Genomic DNA, 19,945 nt, shown 5'->3' with positions numbered 1-19,945 from the left:
GCAAGTGGCAAGCACCCCTTCTCAGAATGTGTGACGGTGTGTCAGCCAAGAATGGCCCCCCACAGCTAGGGCACTGCATAGCCCAAAAGGGGTGGAGAATGGGAGGGCCAAAGAAGGCTTGAGGTCCCTTCCGGTGGCAAAATTCAGGTGGACAATGCTCAGGTGGACTCACTCCACTTCCACAGCTGCACCTCCCTCAACCGTGCATCCTGGCCTGGAAAGTTTCCACCATTGCAAAGCTCACAAAGAGACTCAGAGAGGGTGTGCAATCTGCTCCCAGTTGCTCAGCACAGCTAGGAAACAGGCAGTGTCCAACCAGGACCTCCAGGCCAGTCTCAGATGGACTTGGACCATGCCTATCCCCTCACCCCGCAACAAAAGCTCTCCCCACCAGAGAGCTCACCGTGTGTGGGTGCCTTCACAGTGAATCAGAGCCACTCTAAGGGAAAGTGAGAGGAAGCCCTGGGGGTTCCTCCCCTCCCCACTCCACCCTATCTTGGTGCCTTCTTCTGGGGAACCAGAAACACCCCGCAACAATACGGAGAGGCCCTTTGAGACAGGGCAGCCCACTGTCACCTGCTAGGACCTGGGAACCCTATCCTGCAAAGAAACTGCGGATCCCCACAAAGGTGGGGAGGAAACCTCCACCTAGGAGGCAGCCAGGGAAACAGCAGAGATCCCTAGAAGCCCATGTTGGGCTCCCGTTTGGGGCTCTGAGTGAGCCTGTATTGAGGGGTCCGGTCGCTGGTTGGGCCTTGGCTCCCGGAGTCCCCACGCTGCCTCACCTTCTGTGCCTGGCTGATCATCTTCCGCACCACCTCTTTGATGTGGGCCTGCCCGTCTATGGGGGGCTGCATGTAGACGCTGGCCCGGGTCACGCCGCGGTAGGCGATGGTGTCGGGCCAGCCCAGGTCCAGCTGCGGGATGGAGCGGTCCGACTTCTGGGGCCAGTACTCCAGGGAGGGCAACGGCTCAGCCTCGGTGGGGACCCCATCCGCCCCGCTGGCTTCCTCTCCGTCGCCGACCCGGTGGTCCTCGGAACCCTGGGAGGGGTCAGTGCCCCGAGGGTCCTCAGAGCCCGGGTCGTACACCTCGATGGTTTCCAGGATGCGCTTGAGCTCCAGCTCCGAGAGGAAGTCTCGGATGTTCTCCCGCTTGAGCACCTCGTAGAAGGCGTCCCGGCCGCGGGCCACCAGGGCCTCCAGCGCCAGCCGCTGCTCCTCGCTGTAGAAGAACTCGGGCTTGGACTCGCTGGAGCGCCAGTTCACATGGTTGTCGTCCAGACACTGCACCTGGGAGAAGGCCATGGTGCCGCCTGCCCAGGCACTGCTGCCGCGGGTGGGTGGGCAAGGTCCGGCTCCTAGCTCCGGCCCGGCTGGGGCACCGCGCGCTCTGGGGCCTCTCCGCGGCCTCTGCTCCTCTGCCCATGAGCAACCTGCGAGAAAGACCTGATGAGCCCGGCTCGGCGCCGAGGGCGGGCCGCGCAGGAAGGGGCGGCGGGGGGCGGGGCCGGGAGCTCAGGTGGGCGTGGGAAGGACGGGGCTGGGGCTGGGACTGGGAAGATGAGGTGGGGGCACTGGACTAGGATGGGGAGAAAGTAAGGGATCGTAACAGCAGGGAGGGAGCCCTGGGCCACGTCCCAGGGCTCAGCGTGCCTCTATGTGCAGGGGACAGGGAACCCACATCCCAGATTTCCGGAGCTGCCTGAAGTCCTGGCAACTTCTGAGGGAAACTAGGGCAGCCAGGGAACTTCCCAGTAGCTTCTTAGAGTGGGAGGCGGCCCCGGCACAGCGGCGCCCCGCAAACCGAGGGCTTCCGGGTAAGGGAGGGGTCTTAAAATTCCCAGGTGCCGGCAACCCAGGAGGCCTGCCCTGAAGAGGCCGGGGCTCTGGGAGGGGTCCAGGAGACCCAGAAGTGCGGTTGTGGGGCGGCGGCGCCCCTCGAGACCTGGGATCCCGGGGGCGCCGCTGTGACTTGCTTACCGAGTGGGCACGGGCGGAGCGCGGCGCACACGCGGCGGCGGCGGCGGCGCGAGGCCGGGAGGGGGAGCACCGGTGACTCAGGGCCGCCCCGCCCACCCCACCGTCGCCACCTGCGGTCACGTGCCGCCCGGGGCGGGGCCGGAAGCTGATTCACCCCTCCACAAGCCGACAGACCTGGGGCGGGCGCACTGCCCACTGTCCCCTGGTGCCCGAATTCCGAAAAACTCAGAGGCCTAAGCCCAAGAGCTCCTGGAACACCCAGCCCAGAGAGGGACAGTGTCCTTCCTGAGGTCACACAGCGGGTCAACAGCCTTGGCACCCCCTGTGCCCCCAGGGTCTGTTGGTCATCCTGGATCGACCCTGGCTGTGTCCAGTGTCGCCGGTGTGGCGGGAAGTCCGTGCGGCTGTGTAGATACCCAGCTGTCCAGTTGTGGAAATAGGTTTAGGGTACTGGACTGGGAGCCCCCAGGCAGGGATAGAGCACTGACTGACCCAACCTCTGGGCTTTCCTGAGCAGGTACCCAGTTCTCAGTCCTGAGCCCTGATCCCCTCTGGGAGGGGTCCCCGGACTGCTTCTGCGTGGCGGGCAGCACCCGACCCGAACCCTAGGGCAGGGAGGGGCCAAGAGGGTAGCTGTGGGCTGGGGTCAGGCCCAGCTCTCTGCTGAGCGTCCCCTGGGGTTGGGACCCTGGTTATGGGGAGCGTGGAGACCACATCTGAAGGCAGGCTTTGAGAGTGGGACAGCAAAGCCCATTAAACCTGGCCCAACAAACAGCCCCCACCCCGTCGCGTGCCGAAGCCAGTCTGCCAGGCACCAGGCCCAGCCCTTCCTCCCATCCCCCATACTTGTTCTGGATCTGGATGGGGCTGGTTTGGGGCCCTTAAGGATGCTGCTTCCGTAGGCTGGTGACATCTCTAGGCCTTGTGCCCTCAAACCCCCCTCCTCCAAGGCCTTCTCCACCATTCATGGCCCATCAGGACTCCTTGCCTCTGAGTCCACTGCCCTGGGCAACGACTTGCCTCCTAGGCCCAGCATCCTTGTGGTCCCCATCACTGACCCCACAAGCCTGAAGTCCTACACTCTGCCATACAGCCCCCCAAGGGCTTCATGCTACTGAACATAGTGGCCCTGGGGGGACAAGCACACATATTTACATCCCTCCCCTGCCCCAGGGCCAGAGAGGGGAGGTGGTCCCAGTGGAGGAGCCCTGCTTTGAGGGTCCCGAAGACCCATTTATAGCCCCTCTGCCACTGTGGATCCCCTGCAAGACCCTCTCTGAGCCGCCTCAGCTTCTCCCTGTGTTCTTACCAATGCACAGAGGCTGGGGAGTTCAGGAAGGGAGTCCAAGGCCTCACCCTTCCCTCCACCATCCCCACACTTCTGCAGTTGATGAACAGGAAGGTTGTAGGCACCCGGTTTTCCCCAGTAGCGACGTTTTGCATAACTATAATACAATAATATCACAGCCAGAAAATTGACACTGGTGCAATCCACAGAGTTTATTTAGATTTCACCAGTTTTTTGTTTGTTTTGGGACAGGGTCTTGCTCTGTCACCTAGGCTGGAGTACAGTGGTACGTACAATCGTTGCTTAATGCAGCCTTGAACTCCTGGGCTCAAGTGGTACTCCTGCCTCAGCGTCCTGAGTAGCTGGGACCACAGGCACCATGCCCAGCTAATTTTGTTTCTTTCTTTTTTTTTTTGTAGAGACAGGGCCTCTCTATGTTGCTCAGACTGGTCTCAAACTCCTGGCCTCAAGTGATTCTCCCACCTTGGCCTCCCAAAGTTCTGGGATTACAGACGTGAGCCACTGCACCGGCCAGATTTCACCAGTTTTACATGCACTTATTTGTGTGTGTGTGTCTACAACCTTACTATGTGTAGAGATTTGTGTAACCACCATTACAGTCAAGATACAGAACTGTTCTATCACTACAAAGATCTCCCTCTCTGTAGCCATCCCCACACCTCCGCCTACCACCATTCCTAACTTCTGGCAACCACTAATCTATTCTACAATTCAACAATTTTGCTATTTCAAGAATGCTATATAAATGGAAGATGTAGTATATAAACTTTTGGGATTGGCCTTTTTTCCCACTTAGCATGGATCGCCAGCAAGTCATCCAAGTTGTTTCATGGATCAATGGTCTGTGCTTTTCATTGCTGACTAGTATTCCACAGTACAGATATACCACAGTTTGCTTAACCATTTCAGTGATTAAAGGATATGTGGAGTTTCCAGCTTTTGATTATTACAAATAACCTTGCTATGAGCATTCATATACATGTGTATATAAACATCAGGTTTCATTTATCTGGCATAAATGCCCAAGAGTGTTATTCCTGGGTCCTGGTAGTTGTGTGTTCAAACACTGCCAAACTTTTTCCAGAGTGGCTGCACCATTTCACATTCTTACCAACAATATGTGCGTGATCCAGTTTCTCCACATCCTTGCCAACATGTGGTGTTACCATTATTATTATTATTTTTTTTTTTTTTTGGCCATTCTGATAGGTAGGTCATATCTTATTGTGGTTTAAACTTGTGCTTTCCTGATGGCTAATGTCATTGAATCTCTTTTCACCGGCTTATACGCCATCTGTTTGTCTTCTCCTTTGAAACATTTGTTCATGTCTTTTGCCCATTTTCTAATTGGATTGTCTATATTTTAACTCTTGAGTTTTAACTTTTTAACTTTTTTGTTTTATTTGAGATAGGCTCTTGCTTTGTTATCCAGGCTGCAGTGCAGTGGCATGATGATAGCTCACTGCAACCTCAAACTCCTGGGCTCAAGCCGTCCTCCCACTTCAGCCTCCCAAGTAGCTGGGACTACAGGTGTGCACCACCATGCCTGGCTAACTGTTTTTTATTTTCAGTAGAATCATGGTCTCACTATGTTGCCCAGGCTTATACTGTTGAGTTTCAAAAGTTTTTTATATATTCTAGATACAGGACCTTTGTTGGGTGTGTGCTCTGCAAGTATTTTCTCCCAGTTAGTAGCTTGCCTTTTCATCCTCTTTGCAGGTATCTTACACAGAGCTAAAGTTTTAAATGTTGATGAGGTCCAGTTTATCAATTTTTCCTTTTATGCATCATGTTTTTGGTGTCAAGTCTAAGAACTATTCACTTTGTTGAAGTCAAAATGAAAATGTAGAGACGAATCTCTACATTTAACGTTTTATTTGGGAAGAAAAATTGCAATTCAGGGCATGCACAAAGACTGGGTGGTCTTTGATGTGTCTGGAGAACACAAAAAAGGTTAGAGGTTTTCTAAAAAGCAGAAATATGTTACTTAGTGCTCTTTGAGAAAGTTCCTTGGCACTAGTAAGGGTTTGGGGACCTGGAGAGTTCTGATTGGTGAGCGACAGTGGTAAGCAAAATTAGTCCTAGATTTGTAGCAAGTTATCTCAGCAGCTGTAGATAAAACTGGCTTCAGGTTGTAACAGGACGTTTCTTTCACCAGCCAGACTCACAGGGAATTGCATTTTTGGAGTAATGCTATGTACCCTGGGTGCTTTCCCCCACTGGTCTCTTACCTGTGCTTTAGTTTTGTAGACAAGAATGACCCAATATGTATGATCAACTTTTACAGCCTAGACTTAGGTCCTAAAGATTTTCTCCTATTATTTTCCCCAAAAGTTTGACGGTTTTTTTTTTAACATTTTACATTTAAATCTGTGATCTATTTTGAGTTAATTTTGTATAAGGTGTGAAGTTTAGATTGAGGGTAGGTTTTGACCTATAGATGTTCTCAGAAGAGTTTTACAGAGGAGGAGACAGCCTCACAGATTTATTTATTTATTTATTTATTTATTTATTTATTTATTTTTTGAGGTAGGGTCTTGCTCTGTCTCCCAGGCTGGAGTACAGTGGCCTGATCTCGGCTCACTGCAACTTCCATCTCCCAGGTTCAGCGATTCTCGTGCCATAGCCTCCCAAGTAGCTGGGACTACAGGTACGCACCACTGCACCTGGCTAATATTTGTATTTTTTGGTACAGGCAGGGTTTCGCCATCTTGCCCAGGCTGGTCTCAAACTCCTGGTCTCAAGTGATTCATCCACCTCCGCCTCCCAAAGTGCTAGGATTACAGACATGAGCCACCATGCCTGGCCAGTCTCAGAGATCTTAATCACTCAAGATCATACAGCAAGGGATTGGGAGAGCTGAGTTTGTTTTGTTGTCGTTTTTGTTTGTTTGATTGAGACAGGGTCTTGCTCTGTCACCTCCAGGCTGGAGTGCAGTGGTGCAATCACGGTTCACTGCAGCCTGGACCTCTCATACTCAAGCAATCCTCCCACCTCAGCCTCCTGAGTAGCTGAGACTACAGGCACGAACCACCTCGCTAATTTTAATTTTTTGGGGAAAGACATGCTTTCACCAGGCTTTGTTTTTTAATTGAAATGGGGTCTCCCTATATTGGTCAGGTTGGTCTTGAACTCCCAGCCTCAAACAATCCTCCTGCCTCGGCCTCCCAAAGTGTTGGGATTACAGATGTAAGCCACTCTGCCTGGCTGATAACTGGATTTGAACTCAGGTCTGGGAGCCTTTCTTCTGCTCCCTCCTGCAATAGCAGTGTCTGGACTGGCTACCGCGAATGGGCCGGGCCTAGTTAGGGAGTAGAGAGCACCTTGATTACCCCTCAAGGGACTCTGTCCAGTGACCTCCTTGGGAGAAAATCATTCACTCAGTCAACAGACAGTGGCAGAAGTTACTGTGTTTGCTTGTGCTAAGCACTGTTGAGACCCAGACTTTTCCCTGAGGCCCCATAGTCATAATCTGGGTGGGAGGCAGGACAGTCACAGGGCATAGAGTTATTGGTGCCGTGAAGGATATAGCCCCAAAGCCTGAAGGGCTCAGACGTCCATAATGAATTGAGAAGAATGAGTGTAAGTTCCCTGGGATAAGCCCAGGGAAGGGCAGAAGGTGGGAAGGGTGTTCCGGGGAGAAGGAACAGCAAACACAGAGACCCAGAGGTGTCCAGGAGAGCCTGGGGTGCCAGAAGTCTGGGTGAAATTAGTCAAGGAGAGGGTGGCTGAGTGAGGTGGCCATAGCAAGGGGTGTGGGAGGGCCTTGATTAGAGCCTGTGATCCCCCTGCAGCGGCTGGAGAGGCACAGAGCGGATGTGAGCAGGGAGGAGCATGGGCGGATTGGTCGGTTTAAGAAATTCCCGGGCCGGGCGCGGTGGCTCAAGCCTGTAATCCCAGCACTTTGGGAGGCCGAGGCGGGCGGATCACAAGGTCAGGAGATCGAGACCATCCTGGCTAACACGGTGAAACCCCGTCTCTACTAAAAAATACAAAAAACTAGCCGGGCGAGGTGGCGGGCGCCTGTAGTCCCAGTTACTCGGGAGGCTGAGGCAGGAGAACGGCGTGAACCCAGGAGGCGGAGCTTGCAGTGAGCTGAGATCTGGCCACTGCACTCCAGCTTGGGCGACAGAATAAGACTCTGTCTCAAAAAAAAAAAAAAAAAAAGAAATTCCCTTTGCTTGCTTGCAGTGGGAGTGGATTAGGAGGCACAGCGAGGAGGTAGTGCAATAATCAAACAGGACTGGGCATTGGCCATGGGGAGGGAAGACAAAGGGACGAGAAGGGGCAACCCCCGGCTTCTGGTGTGGGCCCTGGCTAGACGGAGGGCTGATGCAAAAGTGGGGCCCAGTGGGGAGCTCCTAGACCTGCAGAAGCCAGCACCCTGGCAAACCCATAGACCCCTGACAGTTCCCCAACTCTCACTGCCCCCGGCTCCGCCTCCCCGGGGCTGCTTACTCTGGAGTCCCGGGGGACTGTTTCAATGGTGACACCACTGCCACTGTTCTCACAAAGAAGTTGTTCTTTCTTGCTGCTCAGCACAAACACTTAGTCAAACCAGTGGTACTCAGGGCGGTTTCCCATGCCAAGAGCCTGGAATGGGCTGAAGAAATTCACGAAGAATCTCCTGACTCCGGCTTTCTGAACCATTATATGGCTGCGACACCTCACCTATCCCTCCCAGGAGGGCTGGGTCCTCTGAGTGCCAATCCGCCTGCCTAGGCTCAAAGCCCATCAGCAGTGGCCCATCACCTGTCCTCTGAATCCCGGACCCCAGTGGCCTCAGAGTTCTGCCATGGGGTCCCTGGCTCTGTCTTGGATCTGACTGTGTCCCCCAGGCAAGTTATGTCCTTTCTGGTCCTGAAAACTAATGGGGTAGAGGTGGTAGGATGGGGCAGCTGGATCAAACAGTGCTCTTTCTGGGATCCCTCCTCCCACTCCTCCTCTCCTCCTATACCTTTCCTCCCTCCTCCCCACCATGCAGTTTATTCATTCATTCAACCAGTGTTCCCAGAAAGTCTCTTCTGGGCCATACCTGGGACTTGGAGGTGATTCAAACCCAGTGTCTGCCCTTGGGGAGCTTCAGTCCTGGTGGGGAAGGTAGACTGTGTAAACAAACAACCGTGATTCAATCTTTGGCCTTAGGAGCCCTTGGGAGGAAGCTGCTACTGCCTGGGGGGGTGGGAGAGTCAGGGAAGGCCTCAGAGGACAAGCCCTTTGCAATGAGCCTTGAAGCAGGAGGTAAACAAGGGTGGGGGTGGGTGTTAGACAGACGGTGGTGCCCTGGGAGGAGGGACTGTGTCTGCAAAGACATGGAGGCGTCCCAGTGTTGGGTGTGTGTGAGAAAATGCAAGCAGGTCAGGGTGGCTGGTGCACGGTACTGGGATGGGAGGTTCTGGGACCAATTGTCAAGGGTCTCGAACGCCATAGAAAGGATTTTTTTTTTTTTCCCCCCTCAGGATGCCATGGGCTGAGAGGTGGAGATAGGGAGGAGGTTCCTAAGAAATAAGTGATATGCTGAGAGCTGTGATTCCAAAGTGTAGAGAGGATGGACAGGAGGCTGGGGAGGAGCTTGGGATTGGGCAGGGTGGGCGGCAGATGGGAGGTGGAAGAAGCCATGGGCCTGGGGGCTGATGGGAGGAGCCAGGGAGGTGCCTGGGGGATGACAGGAACCTGGTGTCCAGGAAGCCTGGAGCTCAAACAGGCTGGGCTGGAGACTGGGACACAGTCAAGGGTGCCAAGGTAGAGGACACTGCCCCAGCCCAGCTGGCCTGGAGGAAGAGGTCTGAGGCCCGCCCTTCCCCATGGGCTGGGCATCTAAGAAGGGACATATCAGAAAGGGGCTTTGGAAGGTGCAGCCTACACAGGGAGCACTAAGACAGAAGTGTCAATGCCGGCCGCCCCTGCAGCTGCTGTGTTGCAACTCTGCCTGCCCCTAACAGGCCACCGCAGCGCTGTCAGTCAACTTGTTTCTGAACTCCCCCATAATCATCACCTCCCGGTCAGCTCTGCACTCTGGGCCCTGCTGAAAACCTCCGGGAGCAGGGGCCAAAGGTTTCTAGAAAGTCTTTTATGGAAGGAAACAGTGAATGTGGGTCAACTCTCTCCATCCCTACATCACTAGACCAAAGTCAGGCCCACGACTGCCAACACCAGCAAAATCTCACTGAGCGGAGCAGTGAGGGGAGCCCCACACCTCAAGGCTATGGATGCGGGTTGGGGTTCTGCCCCACACAGGGCAGGAGGCCGAGGGATGCCTGGATTTAGGGTTCAGTTGGGATCTGGCCTGAGCCTGAGAAATTCGTGAGTCCTTCATTCATTCAACAGATGAGCCGTGTGCACCACCCCAGCCATGGGGGAGATAGCACGAGGCAAATCCCATCCTCTCAGGACTCGGCCTGCCACAGGGAAGTGGCAAGAACTGAATAAACATGTCCAAGTCCTCCCAGGGATGACAAGGGATGAGGGAAAGCGATGTGGGGCAAGGGGACAGATGGAGAATGGAGTGGGGAGGACAGACCCGAATTCGGGAAGGAGGCAGTCCTCAGGGGAGGCCTGGGGCAGGCCTCGGGTGGGAGCGACGAGGGACTTGCGGGGAGGGGCCGAGGGTCTGGATCACCCAGGGTCTTACACACTGTTGAGAGGCTGAGCGGCTGGAGAGTCCTGGCCATCCGCTCAGCAATCTGTAGCAGGAAATAGCCTGGCCTAAAGCTTGGACCCCAGGGTTGGAGACAGAAGTATGGATGGGCTCTGACCCCACATCCTAAGCCAGGAAGCTGGAGCAGGCAGGCCTTGCCAGTCCCTGAGCTTTAACCACAGCCCTGCTGCCTGAGCTGCAGCTGTGTGACAGCACGCTCAAGCCGGCTGCCCATGGACGGACGCCACTTGTCGACTTGTTGCTGAGTGAACACAAAGCCCAGGGGATAGGCTGAGGGCCTGGGGCAGGGCCTATCCTTCAGGGCTCTCTCCTCTCTAGCCTCCACTTCCCCCTTTGGGAAGAATGGCTGGGGACGAGGGGGGCAAGGGAGGCTCAGGCCCCAGTTAGACTCTAATGGCGGACCGCAAACAGCAGAGCCAATGGCAGGTGAGCCCCCTGGCCAAGGGGAGGTGGGATCAGGGAGAAGTGTTATGATGGAGAATAGCAGGGAAAAGGATTTTCAGAGGCCGTGCCCTCCCCATGGCTCCTGAAAAGCTAATGGGGGTAGAGATGGTAGGGTAGGGCAGCTGGATCAAACGGTGAAACTGTGAAACAGTGAAACTCCCCTGTGAAACTGAGGCCCAGGGCCAAATGGTAACAAGTCAGAGGCATTGACAGAGCAGGTCTGGGCCAGACTCCTGCCCCCAGCCCTGTCTTGCCCACCCCAGGTGCCCATGTCTATGGGGAGAGACACCAAGCGCCCCTCTCTCAAACAGATGACGTGGGCTGCGTGGTGCCATCCGAGTGCCTGCGGGCCTGCGGGGCTGAGGTTGGCTGCTCCAACATCGCCTACCCCAAGCTGGTCATGGAACTGATGCCCATCGGTGAGGCTGTGTGGGTGGGGGTCCAGGTGGAGGGCGTGGGGTGTGACCTGGGGCCCAATGAGTGTGGGGACTGTGGAGGCCACTGTGGATCCAGTGTAATGCTGGGTGACATCCAGGTGGGCTGTTCTGCTCCTAGGAGAGGAGAACAGCAGCACTCACAATAGAAAACACTCGAACACCCACTGCATGCCACCACCATCCCCAGGGCTTCCCAGGTGATGCAATGGCCTCCTCTTCTCGGGAACCCCTAGTGCTGTTAGTATCAACCCAATTTTTTTTTTTTTTTTTTTTTTTTTGAGATGGAATTTTGCTCTTGTTGCCCAGGCTGGAGTGCGATGATGTGATCTCGGCTCACCGCAACCTCCGCCTCCCGGGTTCAAGCTATTCCCCTGCCTCAGCCTCCCAAATAGCTGGAATTAAAGGCTTGTGCCACCACACTTGGCTAATTTTTGTGTTTTTAGTAGAGACGGGGTTTCAACATGTTGACCAGGTTGGTCTCGAACTCCTGACCTCTGGTGATCAACCCGCCTCGGCCTCCCAAAGTGCTGGGATTATAGGCGTGAGCCACCGCACCTAGCCTATATCATCCCCATTTTAAAGACAGGGAAACTGAGACCCAGAGAGGTTAAGTGACCTGGCCCAGGTCACATGGCAAGTAAGCTGCAAAGCTGACCCGACGAATCTGACTGCACACCTTGACCTCCTATCTCATGCTGTACCATCTCTTGAGAAAGGCCACCCAGTCTCTCCTCTTGCATGCCTACTGGGTGCCAGGCCCTTTACTAACAGTTTCTCATTAAATGCTATGAGATAGGGTTATTGGCTCCATTTTACAGATGGGGAAGCTGAGGCACACAGCAGGGAAAGTGACTTGTCTGAGGTTATATAGTGACTGAGACACAAACCCAAGACACAAACTGCTTACTCTGCTGAGATCAGCAGCTCAGGACCCCCCACTACATCTGCAGGCATGAGTGCCTATCCTCTGCACTGCCCCACCCTGAGACACTGCAAGCCAACAGGTAGAACTAGTGGGCAGGTTTTGGCTTTTTCCATGTTTCTCGTGGTAGCAGCATCCCTGCCATTCTAATGTGGGGTGATGAGTTCCCCATCACAGGAGGTATGCAAGTTCCCCATCACAGGAGGTATGCAAGTTCCCCATCACAGGAGGTATGCAAGTTCCCCATCACAGGAGGTATCCAAGTTCCCCATCACAGGAGGTATGCAAGTTCCCCATCACAGGAGGTATGCAAGGAGGAGGAAGCAACATATCAAGGGGTGTGGGAGGTTCAACCCTAAGCAAAAAGCAGAAACAGTTTCCTGAGCCCTTGGCAGCCCGAGCTTTTCCTGTACAGATTCTCAGGTGCTGGAGCTTTCCCTGGTCCCCTCCCTCTGACCCCTCCCTCTAATCCCCTCTTCCTGGAAGCTTTCAGTCCCTCGGGTGAGCCCCACCCTGTTCTTTCCTCCTCTCCTTCCCTCCCTCCCTCCCTCCCTTCCTCCTGCAGAGCTCAGGCCTAATGGAAGTGAGTACACAAACCTAGGATCAGATCTTGGCTCTGCCACTAGCTGGCCAAGAAATTTGGGGCATGTCACTTCCCTGCTTGGAGCATGGGTGTCCTCATTTGTAAATTGGAGATAATGGCATCTACCCACCCCTCAGCGTTGTTGCTGGGATTAAACATAATGACATTGGGAAAAGGCAGGCTTGGCCACACTGTGGTTCCCACCCAAGGGCTTCGCTTTTCTCTTCTGTTCTGGGCAAGGGGACTCGCTAAGTCCCCGGGGCTGACACCGAGCCATTGTTGGGCCACAATCTCTCTCTAGGCCCTGAGTTCCCTCTCTAAGAAATGGATGGAATAAGCTCCAAGTTCATCCATCTCCATGAGCAAGACAAGGGAGGGGTGGAGAAATGTTTTCGGGAAAACTGTGATTTGACTCATTTTCCTTTGGGCTCCATCCTAGTCAGCTTCTGACAAGTGAACAGAGAGCCCAGAGACTCCTGGAAGTCACACAGCCAATCAGACGCAGAACCAAGGCCAGACAACCCAGCCAGGCAATAAATGGCTGTGCCTTCGGGACAGGGAGGCCAATGCCAGGCTTATCCTAGAACAGACAGGCAAAAGTTTGTAGAGGTAAAGGAGTTGCTTAAAATTGTAGGAGTCCTTGTAGACAGACTTGAACTTGTCCCCAGAGAGGGGAGGTGACCAGCCTGAAGCCACACAGCAGAGAGCAGGCAGTTCACCGTCCTTCCTCCTTCTTTAGGGTTCCTCACCCCAGGCCCTCTTGAGCCCACAACTCCCAGAAGGCCTTTCACAGCAATGTTACCCGCACCTCCTAGGGGAGCCCTCACTCCCACTCTGGAAAACCACAGAGCCAAGGAGAGGGGATCCACTATGCCTGCTGGGTCCTGCCATGCACAGGAAGTGGTGGAAAATTCCAGATACTGGGACACTGCATGCTGGGGTGAGGTGTGCATCTTGCCCAGGGTGTGACTTTCAAGCAAAGGCCCCGCCCAAGCCTTCCTCACCAACCCCACCGCACCCCAAAGTTCTGCCTCTGGCCTGCTGTGAGTCCCTGGGCAATCTCTTCCCTTCTCTGAGCTTCATTTCCTCATCTGTCAGGCGGGTTAATCACGCTTTCCTCAGACGGAGGCATGGGTGTGAAAGTGCTTTGTCAACGCCAGGCTCTGCAGAAAGGAGAGGTCTGATCGCGGCCTCAGCATTATGAGTAATTACGGTTGGGCCTAGGGTTGCCAGCAAGCCTAGGGCTCAAGCAGCCAGCTCCGAAGTCCCCACGGTTTGTCCTTGGCCTCCCCAGTCACCACATTTTGGGTCTTGCTCACCTCAAACCTCCTCAGCTTCTCTCCCTCCTGGCCCTCTGCCTGGAGGGGCATGGGAATGGCAGGAGGGCCTCAGACAGTAGACCCCAGGCTGGAGGGGCTCCCGGGGCTGTCACCGGACAGGGTCACGCATCCCCGTCCCACCCCAGGTCTTCGGGGCTGATGATCGCAGTGATGCTGGCCGCGCTTATGTCGTCGCTGACCTCCATCTTCAACAGCAGCAGCACCCTCTTCACTATGGACATCTGGAGGCGGCTGCGGCCCCGCTCCGGCGAGCAAGAGCTGCTGCTGGTGGGACGGTATGGGGTGGGGAACGGTACGGGGTGGGCGCCGGCACTGACTTTGAGGGATGAGTGGGAGTTTGCCACTTAGAGAAAGGTGGATGTCAGGGAGGAGTGAAGAGAAGGGCCCAGTGTACCCCGACCATACCACCTCTCACATTGCTCTCCTGTCCACCTCTGTGTGATAGCAGCCCTCACCTGGGATGCGTCTCCACCCCGAGCTGGATTCCCTCTGCAGGGGCCAGTCCTCCCTCCCCAGCCATGCTACAGATCTCTCTATCTCCCCAAAACCTGGGCCCCATTCCTCCTGATGATTCCCAGCTGCCCCACAGAGGGCCCCGTGCTAGCACTCAGGACTGGCCACATTTGACCTGCCACATCCTTCAGCTTCCATGGCCTTGGCCCCACTGAGCTCGGGCTTGTTTCCTCCCAGCCCAGCTTGTTCCCTCCTTTTCACCTTGATGACTCACGCTGATCTTTCTAGACTCTACCTGTGTCCCCTCCTCCATGCAGTCCTCCTTGAGACCCTCAACCAAGGAATGAGCCCCTCCCCCCTTCATACCCCAGGAACTCTTGCCAGATTCTTCCCACGGCACATGTGGCCATTATAGGCCAAGAGACCTCCCCGACACCCTTCTCTACATATCTGGGCTCTTCATGCGGACCAGGGCTGTGTCTGGGGAACAGGTGGTGTCTGGTTACATGAATAAGTTCTTTAGTGGTGATTTCTGAGATTTTGATTTTGGTGTACCCATCACCTGAGTGGTGTACACTGTACCCAATGTGTAGTCTTTTATCCCTCACACCCTCCCAGCCTTTCCCCTGAGTCCTCAAAGTACATTGTATCATTCTTTTTTTTCTTTTGAGACAGTCTCGTTCTGTCACCCAGGCTGGAATGCAGTGGTGTGATTTTGGCTCCCTGCAACCTCCACCTCCCAGGTTCAAGAGATTCTCGTGCCTCAGCCTCTTGAGTAGCTGGGATTACAGGCTCCCACCACCACGCCCGGCTACTTTTGTATTTTAGTAGAGACGGGGTTTCACCATGTTGGCCAGGTTGGTCTCGAACTCCTGACCTCACATTATTCACCTACCTCAGTGGGCTGGAATTATAGGTATGAGCCAGTGTGTCCAGTCCATTCTATCATTCTTATGCCTTTNGTCCCCCTCCCTCTGACCCCCTCCCTCTAATCCCCTCTTCCTGGAAGCTTTCAGTCCCTCGGGTGAGCCCCACCCTGTTCTTTCCTCCTCTCCTTCCCTCCCTCCCTCCCTCCCTTCCTCCTGCAGAGCTCAGGCCTAATGGAAGTGAGTACACAAACCTAGGATCAGATCTTGGCTCTGCCACTAGCTGGCCAAGAAATTTGGGGCATGTCACTTCCCTGCTTGGAGCATGGGTGTCCTCATTTGTAAATTGGAGATAATGGCATCTACCCACCCCTCAGCGTTGTTGCTGGGATTAAACATAATGACATTGGGAAAAGGCAGGCTTGGCCACACTGTGGTTCCCACCCAAGGGCTTCGCTTTTCTCTTCTGTTCTGGGCAAGGGGACTCGCTAAGTCCCCCGGGGCTGACACCGAGCCATTGTTGGGCCACAATCTCTCTCTAGGCCCTGAGTTCCCTCTCTAAGAAATGGATGGAATAAGCTCCAAGTTCATCCATCTCCATGAGCAAGACAAGGGAGGGGGTGGAGAAATGTTTTCGGGAAAACTGTGATTTGACTCATTTTCCTTTGGGCTCCATCCTAGTCAGCTTCTGACAAGTGAACAGAGAGCCCAGAGACTCCTGGAAGTCACACAGCCAATCAGACGCAGAACCAAGGCCAGACAACCCAGCCAGGCAATAAATGGCTGTGCCTTCGGGACAGGGAGGCCAATGCCAGGCTTATCCTAGAACAGACAGGCAAAAGTTTGTAGAGGTAAAGGAGTTGCTTAAAATTGTAGGAGTCCTTGTAGACAGACTTGAACTTGTCCCCAGAGAGGGGAGGTGACCAGCCTGAAGCCACACAGCAGAGAGCAGGCAGTTCACCGTCCTTCCTCCTTCTTTAGGGTTCCTCACCCCAGGCCCTCTTGAGCCCACAACTCCCAGAAGGCCTTTCACAGCAATGTTACCCGCACCTCCTAGGGGAGCCCTCACTCCCACTCTGGAAAACCACAGAGCCAAGGAGAGGGGATCCACTATGCCTGCTGGGTCCTGCCATGCACAGGAAGTGGTGGAAAATTCCAGATACTGGGACACTGCATGCTGGGGTGAGGTGTGCATCTTGCCCAGGGTGTGACTTTCAAGCAAAGGCCCCGCCCAAGCCTTCCTCACCAACCCCACCGCACCCCAAAGTTCTGCCTCTGGCCTGCTGTGAGTCCCTGGGCAATCTCTTCCCTTCTCTGAGCTTCATTTCCTCATCTGTCAGGCGGGTTAATCACGCTTTCCTCAGACGGAGGCATGGGTGTGAAAGTGCTTTGTCAACGCCAGGCTCTGCAGAAAGGAGAGGTCTGATCGCGGCCTCAGCATTATGAGTAATTACGGTTGGGCCTAGGGTTGCCAGCAAGCCTAGGGCTCAAGCAGCCAGCTCCGAAGTCCCCACGGTTTGTCCTTGGCCTCCCCAGTCACCACATTTTGGGTCTTGCTCACCTCAAACCTCCTCAGCTTCTCTCCCTCCTGGCCCTCTGCCTGGAGGGGCATGGGAATGGCAGGAGGGCCTCAGACAGTAGACCCCAGGCTGGAGGGGCTCCCGGGGCTGTCACCGGACAGGGTCACGCATCCCCCGTCCCACCCCAGGTCTTCGGGGGCTGATGATCGCAGTGATGCTGGCCGCGCTTATGTCGTCGCTGACCTCCATCTTCAACAGCAGCAGCACCCTCTTCACTATGGACATCTGGAGGCGGCTGCGGCCCCGCTCCGGCGAGCAAGAGCTGCTGCTGGTGGGACGGTATGGGGGTGGGGGAACGGTACGGGGGTGGGCGCCGGCACTGACTTTGAGGGATGAGTGGGAGTTTGCCACTTAGAGAAAGGTGGATGTCAGGGAGGAGTGAAGAGAAGGGCCCAGTGTACCCCGACCATACCACCTCTCACATTGCTCTCCTGTCCACCTCTGTGTGATAGCAGCCCTCACCTGGGATGCGTCTCCACCCCCGAGCTGGATTCCCTCTGCAGGGGCCAGTCCTCCCTCCCCAGCCATGCTACAGATCTCTCTATCTCCCCCAAAACCTGGGCCCCCATTCCTCCTGATGATTCCCAGCTGCCCCACAGAGGGCCCCCGTGCTAGCACTCAGGACTGGCCACATTTGACCTGCCACATCCTTCAGCTTCCATGGCCTTGGCCCCACTGAGCTCGGGCTTGTTTCCTCCCAGCCCAGCTTGTTCCCTCCTTTTTCACCTTGATGACTCACGCTGATCTTTCTAGACTCTACCTGTGTCCCCTCCTCCATGCAGTCCTCCTTGAGACCCTCAACCAAGGAATGAGCCCCTCCCCCCTTCATACCCCAGGAACTCTTGCCAGATTCTTCCCACGGCACATGTGGCCATTATAGGCCAAGAGACCTCCCCGACACCCTTCTCTACATATCTGGGCTCTTCATGCGGACCAGGGCTGTGTCTGGGGAACAGGTGGTGTCTGGTTACATGAATAAGTTCTTTAGTGGTGATTTCTGAGATTTTTGATTTTGGTGTACCCATCACCTGAGTGGTGTACACTGTACCCAATGTGTAGTCTTTTATCCCTCACACCCTCCCAGCCTTTCCCCTGAGTCCTCAAAGTACATTGTATCATTCTTTTTTTTCTTTTGAGACAGTCTCGTTCTGTCACCCAGGCTGGAATGCAGTGGTGTGATTTTGGCTCCCTGCAACCTCCACCTCCCAGGTTCAAGAGATTCTCGTGCCTCAGCCTCTTGAGTAGCTGGGATTACAGGCTCCCACCACCACGCCCGGCTACTTTTTGTATTTTTAGTAGAGACGGGGTTTCACCATGTTGGCCAGGTTGGTCTCGAACTCCTGACCTCACATTATTCACCTACCTCAGTGGGCTGGAATTATAGGTATGAGCCAGTGTGTCCAGTCCATTCTATCATTCTTATGCCTTTACATCCTCAGAGGTTAGCTCCCATGTGCATGTGTCTGTCTATTTGCACCCTCCCTGCCCCTCAAGTCCCTCCCTCCTGTTGTCCTCTGAGCAGTGTGGCCCACACTCTGCTGGTCAGGGTTCCAGCCTTCTGGCACTTAGCTTGGCCAACAGTGAACCCCCTGGTCAGGAGCCCAGGGTACCCATCCTGGGGGTGGGGTCTCCTTCAGAGCTCCAGGCAGCCGTCCTGGGGATGCAAAACAGTCAGGCTTCTGTCGGAAGGGCCCTGTTGGGACATGTCAGAGGCGGATGCGAGTGAGCTCATCCATGGGCTCACAGGATCCTCCAAAACAAGGAGCCTCCCCCTCTCACTGGGCAGGACACTTCCATGTCCCTGTGTCCTGGGCACTTGGCCCCTTGACCACCTCTCCCCCTCTGGCTCCCCTGCCTCTCCTCAGAAGCTGTGTGGCCTGGGGAAGACCCTGCCCCTCTCTGACCATGCGTCTCCTCTGTGGCCAGACCTTGCTCTAAGCCCCTCCATGCTCCAGCATCCTGGGCCCTGGGACCTGGATGCCCTTCTGCCACCCAGCGTGTGACACTGGTAGCCCCTCTACCTGCCCAGTGGCCCTCATGTCCCCTGCCCGCTACTTTCTGGTCTCCTCACCCAGACTCCCACCCGCAACCAAAGTCCTGACCTGGCCTCCTGCTGTGCCAGCTCACCCACCCATACAGCTGCCCATGCCCTTGACTCTCCTTCCCACCTCTTCTGCCAAGTCAATCCCCCTCCCCAGCCCTGCAAGCCTGGAGTTCAGCCTCCCTGAGGAGCAGGGCACAAGGCTGTGTGGTGCGGGGCAGGTTGCTCACCCTCTCTGGGCCCCAGTTCTCTCAGCTGCCAGTTGGTTAGAGCAGAAAGGGCCCCGTGCCAGGTGTCAGGCTGGCCAGTTTGACTTTCCCTCCCTCTTACAGCCCTGGGATACCCTCAACACCCCCAGCCCCTCAAAGTCGTCTCAGCCTCCTCCTGCCCTAACCACTACCATTGGAGCAGTATCTCCTAGGCCCCCGTGGGATCTCTGGTAGGGTGAATGGCCTGACAAGAGCCTCCGTCAGGGAGAGGCAAGGCTTACAGAGAGAAGACCAACAGTCCAGAGGCCTGGAGAGGAGGCCATTGCAGGGCCATGCCGGTACCCTGATGGCTCCGTCCAGCTGAGCAGGGGCTGGAGGAGCCGTCACAGGCTGGGGAACAACGATGACCACTCCCCGGCTATTTGCCTGCCCCAAGCCCCCACGCCCCGGTCCAACGTTCTGCCACTGCCCTCCCCACTCTCCCCTGTCTGTGTTCCCGGCTATTCAGTCCACAAATGGAGCCCACGGCCTCCCAGAAACCCTGTACAGGACTCAGAGAGATCTCAGACACCCCTCCTTGAGAGGTTCCACAGTAACTGTGGCTGCAGCCCAGAGAGATGCTGGAGGGCACTGTCCACCCTGATGGTGGCATGGGAGGGGGTAGCATTCTAGGCAGAAGGAACAGCCTCTGGGTTTGGGGGTCCTCTGGCAGACTAGGTAAGAAGGCTGCGTAAGAAGGCGAGGGCCTGGCTGGAGTGGCCCAGGTCCTGGCACAGAGATGCAGAGTCTGGTGTTGGGCGGGAGAGCTATGTGCAGAGGGCGGGGTGGGCGGGCGTTAATGGAGGCCCCCCTCGGCCTTTGATGAGGGCAGCGCCTGCCTGCCTGCCTGGCTAGGGGTTAATTAGCCTTAATCAAGGTGGCACCTCCTTCCTCCACCCTCTCCCTCAGGCCTAGAAGGGAAGAAAGGGAGGGAGGAAGACGAACAGGCGCAGAGAGGACCCACCCTAGCTGAACACATAGCCTCTGTCACCTCTGCCACCACAGCCAGGGTTCCAGCGGGTCACCCACCACCCACCTTGGGGGTGAGGAATGACAACTGACCCAGGACACAGGGGTGAGGG

General features: G+C 55.5%; 2 protein-coding genes across 5 annotated transcripts in view; one reads left to right on the top strand and one right to left on the bottom strand.

The window, feature by feature from the left end:
* Positions 1-2,068, bottom strand: part of SACK1G (scaffolding CK1 anchoring protein G) — a 33,311-nt gene extending 31,243 nt beyond the window's left edge. The window contains exons 1-2 of the mRNA XM_017854710.1: positions 1,983-2,068; positions 786-1,435 (exon numbers count right to left, since the gene is read on the bottom strand). Of these exons, the coding sequence (XP_017710199.1) occupies positions 786-1,307 (522 nt within the window). The 5' untranslated portion in view covers positions 1,308-1,435; positions 1,983-2,068. The remainder of the gene's footprint in view (positions 1-785; positions 1,436-1,982) is intronic.
* Positions 1-19,945, top strand: part of SLC5A10 (solute carrier family 5 member 10) — a 73,488-nt gene that overhangs the window by 51,169 nt on the left and 2,374 nt on the right. For 2 of the 4 annotated variants that reach the window (XM_017854713.1, XM_017854711.1), the window contains 2 exons: positions 10,657-10,812; positions 16,703-16,853. In XM_017854713.1, the coding sequence (XP_017710202.1) occupies positions 10,657-10,812; positions 16,703-16,853 (307 nt within the window). The remainder of the gene's footprint in view (positions 1-10,656; positions 10,813-16,702; positions 16,854-19,945) is intronic. The other 2 variants (XM_017854712.1, XM_017854714.1) reach the window with 2 other exon arrangements.

The sequence above is a fragment of the Rhinopithecus bieti genome, unplaced genomic scaffold (assembly GCF_001698545.2).
Source record: "Rhinopithecus bieti isolate Rb0 unplaced genomic scaffold, ASM169854v2 scaffold_39885, whole genome shotgun sequence".
Classification (NCBI taxonomy): Eukaryota; Metazoa; Chordata; class Mammalia; order Primates; family Cercopithecidae; genus Rhinopithecus; species Rhinopithecus bieti.
The sequence above is the reverse complement of the archived record's forward strand: the minus strand, read 5'-3'. Positions and strand labels throughout refer to the sequence as shown.